The 11,777-nt window shown below is 47.2% G+C and overlaps 1 protein-coding gene across 1 annotated transcript; it reads right to left on the bottom strand.

Moving 5' to 3' along the window:
• Positions 1–380: 380 nt before the first annotated feature.
• On the bottom strand, positions 381–7,530 carry gas2b (growth arrest-specific 2b). Its single transcript, XM_068740908.1, has 7 exons — positions 7,326–7,530; positions 7,014–7,123; positions 6,712–6,853; positions 5,874–5,937; positions 4,978–5,485; positions 4,788–4,895; positions 381–581 (listed from the first exon to the last, which is right to left on the bottom strand). The coding sequence occupies exons 1-7, from the start codon at positions 7,528–7,530 to the stop codon at positions 381–383; spliced, it is 1,338 nt and encodes a 445-aa protein (XP_068597009.1).
• Between the last annotated feature and the right edge of the window lie 4,247 nt (positions 7,531–11,777).

Genomic DNA, 11,777 nt, shown 5'->3' with positions numbered 1-11,777 from the left:
ACCAACTCTAAGCTATACGCCGCTAAAACACAGATTCGCTCTACAGAATTCTAAGAAAACTTTACAATGAGGATTCAATTTTAATTCTGTAGCACCGCATCATAGCAGAAAGTGATCTCAAGGCACTTTCCAGGTGTAGCAGGGAAAGACAGAACCCAACTTGACCCACGAGAGCAAGCACTGTGGCGACGGAGGCAAGGAAAAACTTCCCTTTATTAGGCAGAAACCTTGGACAGAACCTCACCTGATTATGTTCTTACGCCAGAAGTCTAAAACGGATGCATTTCCAGAATCCTCACATCACATGCAGCTGTGTAAGGAATATGAGCTCTGTGTTAACCCTTTCTGGTCTGGCCTGACTTAGCTACGTAGCTCAGAGTCTATTTCTTGCCGCGCTGATGAGCGCCGACCACCAGGTAGCTGTCAGGTGAGGCGCTCAGCCTGGGGGGCTTCGCTTTGTCCCCGCAGACCCTCCGGACCAGGCCTCCTCCTCCTCTGCAGGGGTCGTGTTTCTGCAGGTAAGTTATGAAGGTCTCCCATCCTCCGCCCACGCGCACCATCACGTGACGCTCATTCAGCATCTGCAGAGGGGAAGTGATGCTGGGTAATAACGGATGCATGTATGTTCTGGTTCTGGTTGATTTATCGCAAGGATGTTTATAATTTCTCAATTATGTGAAAGGCAATCCACACACACACACACACACACACACCAATCTAATATCCACCAGCTTCTCATGCATGTGTTGCTGAAGCCATGAAAGGCAAATTATGTCTTGGATAGCTTTGTCAAAATCTCATTAAACCAAATGAAACAACACCTCCTGGCCCCAGCTGAGCACACACAGGACTAATCCACGCATGAGCATTCACACACACACACACACACACACACACACACACACACACACGCACGCCGTGACGCACAAAGGCGCACCCACACTGCTCTGCAACATAAACCACGGGCTGTATAGCCAGAGTTTGTGAGGAAGTCTGCTGTGGCTGAATCAACAACTCCTTCACAGACAGCCATCTTTACAGGAACCAGCTGCTGCCATGGCAACAACATCCACAATATAAAGGCTGGAAGAATGAAAGGAGAGACCGAGATCAGCTCAGACCTTCAACTCCCAGCAGACATTAGCATTCCCAGGAGGCCTTGCAAAGCCACCCCCCCCACACACACACACACTCCCCGCCTTAAAACCAATAAACCCTTCATTACAGATCCATTAAGAATGTGATAATACAAGCAGATCCGCTCATGTGTGTGCGTGCGTGCGTGCGTGCGTGCGTGCGTGCGTGCGTGCGTGCGTGCGTGCGTGCGTGCAGGGATACACGCGCGGACGCGTGCCCCGGCAGCAATAGAGGGGAACCCGGTCTGTCTCAGCTGTCATCCTGCAGATTAAAATGTTGAGGCTGACAGGGGGTCAAGTCCGACATCCTGAATAATCCATTTTCCTGTCGGCGGGGGGGGGATAAAATCCTGACTGATCATTCTCACACGTTCTCAGCGTGCACGTTTGATTTGATGAATGAATAAAAATACAGGAATCTATAGCTTGAGAAATATATATAATTCATTTTGCCAATAACTAATCTTTATTTTTATGAACTCATTGGGGGGGGGGAGATTTTCCGTGATTATTTTAATTGACTATTTCTGAGGGAATAAAGTTATATTTGACTGATAATTGTCCTTTGATGACATATCGCCGTCGTCCTGTAACTCGAGTCCTCTTTGTCAGGCTCTCGGTGCAAAGTGTTCTACATCTGCTGCCCGTAATCCAACCTCTGAATTCCCCCGTGTCCTCCCTGGCAGCCCCATTGATTCCCTCCCTCCTTCCCTGTTTAAAGATGCATGACCATCCTCAGAGAGGAGACCCCATTCCAACACCCTCCAGTAGGAGGCAGACTTTAGCCACATCTGTTGCGTTTGAGGCTGTTTTAGGTCTGTAAAATGTAAAGACAAACTAGATTTGAGTTTGTGTGTTTTATTTCTTGATCTTAATCTTCATTTGACAACAAAACCTGTGAATTATTTCAGTGGGGGACTTAAATTCTATCGCTAACCTGAATCTGTTGCACCCGTCAGATGATCCAGGAACTCGACACTCGTCAATCAATTCAAAACTTCATCTTTGCACAATTGGTCACATATCACCATGTGCATAATCTCTCTTGTGACCTGACTTCCTGCCATCCAAACCAGCCATCTTTGCAGACCACAATCACATGACCAGTATTGATCCCATTAATCGAGAGAATTGAAACCGCGACTAAAGGAACTGCACTGTGACCCAAAGATGTTAAATCCCTCGACCAGTTTCAAGGAATTGTTTACCTACAACCTTTAGTCCATCTCATTTAGACAATCTAACTAATCTGAACAGTTTCAATTTGCATTCAGATTATTATGTTATACGGTACTTCATTAGCATCTAAACTACTTTTATTTTTATTTTATTTTGGTCATTGGTGCTCGGTGACAACGATTTTCGCTCGGTCGCTTTCACTTGCTTCGCTTTTTGGGACTGCCTGACTATTTTTCTCCGGGGAGCGACTGTTTTGTTGTTGATTGGAACAGCGCCACCTACCCGACCCGCAACAGCAGCCACTTCCAGGTAATATTTGTGATACATTTAGAGTACCTCAGAGCTCTGTTCTTAGTCTTTGGCTATTCTCTCTATATATATTTAACCTCTTAGCCAAATCATACACTTCTACAAATTACAATTCCTCCCTATGCTGATGATACTCAACTTTATCTGTCAATAAAGCGGACAAATATGTTCTAATTGCAAACATTGTATGTAACTACAAATTATAGTTCTGCTTGTTTGGGGTGAAACACTGAATGGCATCTGTTATGGGTGGAGGTAGCCTTTGACCTCCATTGCTCCAGTCATTGAGAGCACCTTCCTTCATTTTCACCCACCTGTTCTCGTTAGCCAGGCTCTACTTTAAAAGGAGGATCTGTTCTTCATTCGCGAGTGACAACCAGCAAGCCAACACCTTGAGTTGGCGTTTGTGAATGGGGGGGTTTGATTTGATGTTTTGCTCCCTGTTCGTTTCCCCTGAAAACGTATTACTCCGGTTTTGGGTTTTTTGGCCAGTTCTTTAAGTTTGTCCTCCTTCTTGGTGGAATTAGTGGGTGGCTGTGGGATTCCAAATCGCCACTCCGCACCTTTTAGAAACCCGGGGCATTTGTTTTCTTATTTTGTGAACATGAGGGTTGTTTTTGTTGTTGTTGTTATAGTTTCTTTATCCTTTCAGCATTTATTTAGCACATTTTAACATACTCAAACCAAACTCTGATGAACATGGCAAACATACTCTCATAGTGTTATTACTATGATCATATCGCATGCTAGTGTTAGCATGTAGCTCTCACAAAGCTTTTTTAGTTTTTTTACACTGAAATCACATATTACAGATGTTCCTTTTCCCTCCTTTTCCTCCTCCACTATAAAAAAGGCCAAACATCGGAGTCGCATGTAGAACCCACGCCTTCCTCATCCTCATTTTGGTCAAAATTCTGCTCAGACTAAACTAGTCCTCTATGAGGTATTACATTTTTTAATGCATCCCTTAGATTGATTGCATGATCGACAAAGAATTAATGTTGCCTGATACCGAGAGGCGTTTCAGCGTGCTTCCCTTCCATTGACGGAGTCGGGCGGTGTCCCTGCTACAAAGCCGAACGAGGGCCTAATTGGTAGCACAGAAGAAAGAAAAGCCTTCCTCCTTTTTTAACACCAAAGAATGGCGGAGCACTCCAGGGCCGGCTTGAATGGATAGCCTCCAGAGGGAATAGAGAGGGATGGAAGGTTTACATGTGCGAGGAGCCGCTCATTAGCAGGCTGTCTGATTAAACCCCCTGCTAATGACTGTGTCTCGGTAATCAATAGTATCTGCTCTTTAAAAAGCTCTGCACACACTGAATGGCTCGCTCTCCTAGGAGCTGCCCTGGCGTTATCGGGGTACATGCTAATTGAGGATTATGATGTGTTTCCGTGCACACATGCGAGCTCCGAGGTGATGGATGGCGTTAGGGGTTGATGGATCCCGGCGCTCTATTCACGCATCCGAAACGCGTTTGCTTTCCAGGAGAAAAAAGGTTGGATTACAGCTTCAACAGGACAGACAGCCATCTTTTTTGCCTTCCTTGATGTGTTCAAAAACGTGCTCCTGCGTTACCGATAGGTTTACCGTGGAGATGCGTGAGGAGATTCTGTTTCTAGAGCGATTTCACAGCTTTAATCATCGTTATTTATCATAACTGTGTTCAAAAATGCATTTATTTTTAATTTGCATCGTCCACTCTTTATGGATTTGTGCTTATGCTTCACATCGACGTAAAGCCTCGCATTAAGGGTTATATTTCCTCTTTGTAAAACCTTCATATATTAAAAATCCTACCCACACATGTGGACTTGAACTCCCCACCGAGCCCCCCCCTTTTGAACACACTGTAGTCATATCTGTAAAAAAAAAATCACACTGAAATAAATGCATTTGTGCTTCCCCTCTGAACTCTTTTCTGAAGGTCTATGGACTGAATAAAATCATTGTTAGCACAGTCGTATCCTGACCATTGGTTGCCAAGCAACCCTCCCAGAAGGCCATTCCTCAAGCATTTGCACAGCTGCACGCAGGTGGTGCACGACTTCTGTAGGCTGAAAAGCCGCTACATCTTCATGTAGCTGCACTTGTTGCTGAGTTGGAACAGAGAACAGAATATTTCTTATCAGGATAATAACGAGGGTTCAGTTGAGCAGCCTCACCCGAATGTACAGGAGTTTATCGCCAACACGGTAGCAGCCTTGGGGTTGCTTCTCCACCAGGAAGCTCGTGGAGCAGCAGCAGGGGGGGTTTTCAATGATGTTTCTCACCTGCAACAGGTTCATATACAAAATGCACCTTTAGCATCCCAAGGATGAATAATGTACATTCTTCCGGACATCAAATACGTACAATATCGTCCAGATCGTTGTCGTCGCCCACGCTCCTCCTGGGTGTGGATTTGCAAGAGGAGCGAGGATTCATGGATGCAGGTGGGGAGGTGATGGGAGGTGCGGGAGTGTTTTTGTTGTCTTTGGCAGGAGGTGCTGGGGCTTCGCCTGGCGAGGGTGCCGGCGATGCAGATGTGTTAGCGATGGAGTACGGAGAGAACAAAGGTGTTTGTGTTGAGGCTGTGGATGTTGAAGGGTTAGAGGCTGAGGGAGGGGGCAAACATGGAGGCGCTGGGTTTGTTGTGGCTGATGGAAGATCAGAGGAGAAGGAAGGAGTGAGGGGTTCAGACAGGGCAGCGGGAGGAGGAGGAGGAGAAGGGGTTGGTGGCAGCGAGGCGTTTGATGGTGAATACAATGTCGTGGGAGGAAAAAAGGAGAAGGGCAGAGAGGATGATGGCGATAAGCACCCCGCCTCCTCCCTCTCTATCTCCCCCTCCAAATGCACCAGCCCCGGAGGTTCGATTCCATACCTGAGACAACAATCATAAAGATAAACCAACAGGAAACAGAGATTCCAAACCGGAGATACCTCAACCCCAGAACCAGAAAGATTGTGAGTCGATCAACAGAAAGAAAAGGAAGAAAAATTGCTGCTTTATTTCTAAAAATATAACCAAGATCTATTGTTATATAGTAAATGAGACACTTGCAAGTAAATATCACAGAGTACAAAAAGAATCTGGTAAAAGCAGAGAATTATTCATTTTTTAAAAATCTGCAAAACAGGCGTCTTAAAAAAGATAGCTGAAGCGGTATGTAAAGGAATCAATGGTAACTTTGAACAATCAATAATAATAATGCTGAAGAATAAATGGTTAAAAGAGCTCCCGAATCATCCATCCATCCGTCCATCCATACCTGGATGCGATGCGTCCCAGCTCCATCAGGCACAGGCAGACCACTCGAGGCTGCTTGTGGAGGACTTCACGCCACACGGCGTTCAAACAAAGAGGGTGGAGGGACAGACGTGAAAAGAAGTCACTTATCTGAAGGGAAAGATATTTCCGGAGATAAACTAGTCTGAAAAGGGGGGGGGGGGGGGCACTTCCTTCTCTTTTGTGCGTCTCTATCTTTGAAGCTGAGCGGGAATTCCTGTGGGCCCTGGATGAGCAGCTGAGGGCATGAGGGCATAAAGCCTTCATCAACAAGTCATCCTCTTCGCTCCGGTTCGCCGGCTATGGGATGGAATCCGCTCAGTTCGGAAGTCCTCGCTTGTATTTTCACCTCCACCGAGGAAGTTTGTTTGTTTGTTGAGCTCAGTAGCTTGTCAAATCTCCCTGCTGCCCAATTAGCACATTGAATAAGGTGAGTTTACCTGGGGGGGGGGGGGGTGTGGAGATTTACCTGCAGATTATCAGTCTCACGCAGCTACGGCCTCGCATGAACTCGCCTCAAGTGAAGAAGAGGAGCATGTCGAGTGTTCACCTCGGGCTCTACCGCGCGTCGTGCACGATCGAGGTCAGACACACATGCAGCGCGTCGCCGTGGAAACGTGTGGTTCATCATGATAGACGGACTGCATGGTGGGACGCGCTTGATTTTTGCCTCAGGTGACATGAAAGCTGCGACTTTAATTACATAAATACTTTAAGTGCTGCGTGACTCGAGTTCTTTGTCTGTGAGAGAAAGGGTAAGGGGGAAAGTCCGCGCTCCTTAAACGCCATCGTTTCGGGCTCGGCCTCCGGTTTCCACTCACCCAAATCCTCCGACTCGAAGAGGTAAGCCTCATCAATGCCCGTCTTTCGACACCAATGCAGGAAGTTAGCGGTGTTGTCTCGGGCGAAGAAGGAGCCGGACGTCGCGTCGGCTCTCCAGTTGATGATTCTTCTGGCGAAGGGCTGTGATTGTTTTACAGCACACACAGACAAGCATGTATCCATGGAAACCAACGTGCACACAGGAAAACAAAGTAGAACGGTGTACATCTGTGTGTGTGCGTGGTCTCTGTAACGAGTTTGCTGGTGTGAATCCCTGCACGGCGTCGTGTTGCTGCAGCACCTTGCCGTTGCCGTCGTGCATCATCTTCTCCTGCAGCGTTTGTGCGAGCTGACAGAGGAGAACGCCGTCATCCAACCCGTCCATCAGGCTGTCTGCTGTCAGGTCCGCGCCTGGCGATGCACGGAAAGAGCAGCCAATTACGCGCCGGAATTCATGTTCCTGTGTGTAAACGGCCACTGATAGAAATCTGATATGAGATGTGTTGATAAAGGATTAGAGGTAGGTTCATGTGCCCCCCCCCCCCCCGTGTTAACTCTACGGTGATATATTGATTGACTTTGCTGGACTAGTTCTCTCTTTAAACGGACTCACCCATGAGAGAGTTGAGCCAGAAGGCCAGGTCTTCCTTCATGGGCAGTAGGCCGGCGTCGTGGCGGTACGGCAGCCAGTGGTTGTACTCCTGAGGACAGGCCAGGCCGGGTCCGGAGTCTCTGTACCTGCCCAGACCACAGTTCATCCCCAACCCGGTCAGGTGCCTCGGACTCGGGGGGTTAATCTCCTCCGCTTCGGCGTCCATGAGTCAGCTCTGATCGATCTGGACCCTGATGGATCAATGATGCCCCTGTTAGGTCAGCAAACCAACCTTCCCCGCCTCACCCTGTCCTTTGCATCGTCCTCCCCAACGCCAGCCACTCTTATGCCCTCCCTCACGAAGTCCAGACTCATGCAGAGAACAACTGGATCACAATTATGCACGGTGAAACGGCCGGTCGGGCTTCCGTGTAGAAACGTTATACTCTCAACCGAACAGAACCCACAGTCGTTAATCAAAGAGAATAAACTGACAGCAGGTTTTAATAAGGTGTGCGGCTACAGCCGGTCTCCTGGTGCCACTCCAGGGCTCATTCATCCTGTTCCCAGAGCAGCCGCCATCGTAAAGCTCAGTCTCAAGCAGAGTCGTGTTCTGACTAGCAGCCCTGCTCGCGTCTAATCATCTGGAAGCGAGACAACGCATGAAGGTCAGTCGTCCAGCGGTGGAGGAATGATCAGATCATCCAGACATGTGCGTTAAAGGTAACAGGAAGTGTATTGTCTCAGGTATTAGTAAGGGCTTAAAAGCAACCTAGGAATGCTGGCATGATTGGGAAAGGAGCCAAAGAGGAAGATGGCAGGACTGTATTTTACATTTATTTAATCACAAGGTCTCAAGGTAATCCGTTAGGAAGCCGATCAAATATGGCCGACTTTCGACCGGATGATGGGGCTGAAGCAACATAAAGATCATTTAATTGAAAACAGTTCAACCTGAGGCGATGAAGAACAAATTGCGTTACGACAAAAAGCCCAATAAAATAAAGTCCCATGCAGAGTCGTAAGGGTTCATCCGTTTGCCACAATCCCAGAATTATTTGAATTACTGCCCGAACGGGGACTTGAACCCTGGACCCTCAGATCCAAGCCGCCTGCCGAGCTCGACATGAATTTACGGGTTGCCCAGGGGGACATGAGCAGCTCTGTCTCCAACAAGACATCCAGGTGCAATATTCACACCTCTGCTACAGGACGGCTCTGCTGGGAAGGGAAGGCAAAGGTCACCTACGAGCCTCGCTCTCAGACACTAGCAGCCTTTATACTGTCTCTAAACACACGCACACACACACACACACACACAGGCCAGTGCACGCACCCCCTGTCTTGAGTCCAACTCATTTACTTTAGCATGTATGTCAGATGACAGGGGCGATTGATGGCACCAGCCTGACGTCGGTGTCTCCGGAAGAATGAAACCGGAGTCCCCGTCTGGTAAACAACTAACTTCACAACTAGTTAACAAAAACCCACATTTCCTTACGTGGCAGGCGTAGCTCTCATGTTTGCCTCTGGAAGGAGGTGAACCAGCAAATCTGTCAGTGAAAGGGTTTCCCACTGGCACGACCGGCGGGGCGTCCTTTCATCCCAAAATTCCACTCATCGTCTACCGTTGGTGTCGTCAAATAAGATGAATTCCTTTGTAAGTGAACGTCTGACCGCGCTGCCGGCAGCGGCGGCTTTGAGAGGAAGACCTGCTGCACATTTCTTTTCTGGGTGTATTAAATCTTAAATAGAACAGCTTCATGTTCATCAGCTGTAAATAATTTCAAACTAGCAATCAAACATTCTGAAACTGAAACCAAAATGTGACCATTTCATTTGACATTGTAAGTTATTGTTCCTGCTTTCCAATGCAATAAAAAAAAGTTTATAGGTAGGGAGAAATGAGATAATTTACCCTCATCATCAGCAATGATAATATTCCTAACTTTAATGAAAGCTTTTTCATTCAGACTCTACTTACCAGCAGAAGCAGCAGGATTCCTCAGAAGGTGCTGTCACTCATTAAAGTCTCTGTTCCGTGGTTCCCCTCTCATTCCCGCGCATGCAGATGTTCCCTGCCCTGAGGTTCTCCACAAGTACCACAAGAACGCGCCTGTGGAAGGAGGGAGAGGCTGCCTTCACTTTTAAAACATGCTCTCCTGAACACGCCTGCAACTTTGTGGTGTCTGCTTTCAAGGTGATTCAGATCAATGCGGTTCTTTTAAGCTTCTAATTAGGTTTGCTGATTCATCTCTAAATGTTTATTTCTAAGGGAAAGCTTCGTAAGAATTTCACACAGAACTGCTACTTTTTCTTTTCTTTTTTTTTTTTTTTTTTTGCCGGTAACAAGCGTAAACTTTATTTTGTGTCCAAAGACATTCCACACATTTAGAGGAGGATCAAGTGGGACTGAGGAGGAGCTTGCGTGGGGGGGCATTTATCCACAGATCAGGGCATTACTTCTGCCTGATACCCTCAGGGGTGAAGCACGTAAAGAGATAAAATGTCTGCGCCGGTGCAGAATGGGCGGATCCAGCTCAGATAATTGCCGCGTTACGGGAGCTTTATGGGCGCTCGGGGTCCCGTCCAGCCTTACGGGAGGCTTTCTTTTCCAGAAGACGATAATAGCAGGAGACTTTACAAGAGTTCCCCTTTGCTTTAATGAGCCTTGTGGCTGGCGTAAAACAGTGCGCCTCGTGACGCGCCAAATGCTAAAGCTTTGTTGAGGGACCGGTTTGTTAAGACGTCGTGAGTTGAGACATTGTGTGCGTAGGTAGCCTACTGCTGCTTCGCCAGCCGGATAAAGAGGCCATTGGGTGGGAACGTAAGCGTTTGTTCGGGACCAGGTTTACTCTCCACCCATTGGCCTTCAGTTTTCAGAACGAAGTCCAAGGTGTTCCTCAGGGAGATGCTAATTCTGTATATTTTCCAGGGCTGAAATGGGATCTCAGTCCGCACATCAAGATGCAGACATGGGTGGAGTTGAAGTCCATTGTTCTTTGGCCACACATTGAGCAGTCTTCAGATTTCCACCATTAAACTGGATAGTTTAGGGATCCAGGATCCAGTCATTGGGGGAGACCATCCCAAGCCAGCTTCCTTCACCTGATTTGGTTTGTTTAAGAGGAACTCCTTCCAAAAACCAAATTTAATGCATCTCTGGTGACCAACCTCGCCAATCTTTGCTTATCTGTCTAGCTGGATTTACGGTTTCCTTTTCTGTTTTGGAGTTGCATCTAGGGAGATTGGCTGTTGGTCATGTGGCACACAGAGCATCAATGTCCTCCGTCAGGTCCAGGTGGCCTTCAGAAACAACGGTGAGGTGCAATAAACGTCTTCATGTTCAGCTATTGTGCTGCATATAGGGGTGGTGCAGCTCCTCGGAATCAGATCCTGGAGCATAGTTATGATGTGCAAAACAGACTTGATATAGATCTGTAATTATTTCGTCGGCTATGGTGTCGCTGTGAACAGAACCACTGGGTGGCACCAAATCCTGCACTGCATGGATTTAAACTAAGTATCTGCAGACAGAATCACACAAAAAAATATGCATGAGATGTGCGTGATTATTGGACCGTGTCTCATCTGGTTATAAATGCAAAAAAAGTCAACTAACTGTTCATTAATATTTCATTCCTGCCGTCAGAGCGATGTGGAAGTTTATGACGGTTCCTCAAAATAATAATTTTGTTTTTTTAGTAGCAGAAAGCTGCTCCTGGGCCATCAAGGTGACAGAGGCAGCAGCATGCTAATAATCCAGGCGTTCCTAACCTGTGTGTGTGTGTGTGTGTGTGTGTGTGTGTCCCAGGTGTGGCTGCATGCTGGTTCATTTGCAATCCTGTCCCGGGGGGACGGGTCCCTCATGTCACCACGTCTATCAGATATGCCCTTCGTCCCCCATCACTACACGTCCCTGCTGCCCTCTTACTCATTTGCACTGGTTAGCATTCATCTGACCGACGCTACTGGGAATATAGATCTGTGTGTGTTTGGTCTGTTAGTTCCAGCATTCATTACGTTAGATATCAATATAGCAACCCGAAGCACTGGAGCCACACTAGCTGACATCTTTACATGCTAAACGTGTGTTGTAAAAATAACCTGTGATATCAGAAAATCCTGACTTGATGCTCACGAAATCTGTTTTTGGCATTGTTGTTGTTGTTGTTGTTGTTGTTGCTACCTTTGACAAAACTGAACAGAGACTTTGCAATGTCGTTTTCCCCCAAACTTTGCGTGGACTGGCTAACTGTTAGCTCCCCCCCCCCCCCCCCCCCCCCCAACGTCCTCATTGGATTGCTTGTTTCTTCAGATAAGGAACGATTGGCTCTGGCAACCAGATTAGCCGAACGGCTCCACCAATGGATCCTGTGGAAGACTCTCGATATACACCCAGGCTATCGTTATTTAATAGCAGTTAGCAGCTAACCCAAAGAAGAAGAAAATCATACCCCAGGTGAAACTGCA

This window comes from Brachionichthys hirsutus, chromosome 1 (assembly GCF_040956055.1).
Source record: "Brachionichthys hirsutus isolate HB-005 chromosome 1, CSIRO-AGI_Bhir_v1, whole genome shotgun sequence".
Lineage (NCBI taxonomy): Eukaryota > Metazoa > Chordata > Actinopteri > Lophiiformes > Brachionichthyidae > Brachionichthys > Brachionichthys hirsutus.
The sequence above is the reverse complement of the archived record's forward strand: the minus strand, read 5'-3'. Positions and strand labels throughout refer to the sequence as shown.

Coding starts and splice junctions, on each gene's coding strand:
- gas2b (XM_068740908.1), bottom strand. CDS start 7,530: ATGGACGCCGAAGCGGAGGAGATTAACCCCCCGAGTCCGAGGCACCTG. Junction 5,486..5,873: donor CTGGGACGCATCGCATCCAG/GTATGGATGGAC, acceptor TTGTTGTCTCAG/GTATGGAATCGAACCTCCGG. Junction 4,896..4,977: donor ACAACGATCTGGACGATATT/GTACGTATTTGA, acceptor AACCTGTTGCAG/GTGAGAAACATCATTGAAAA.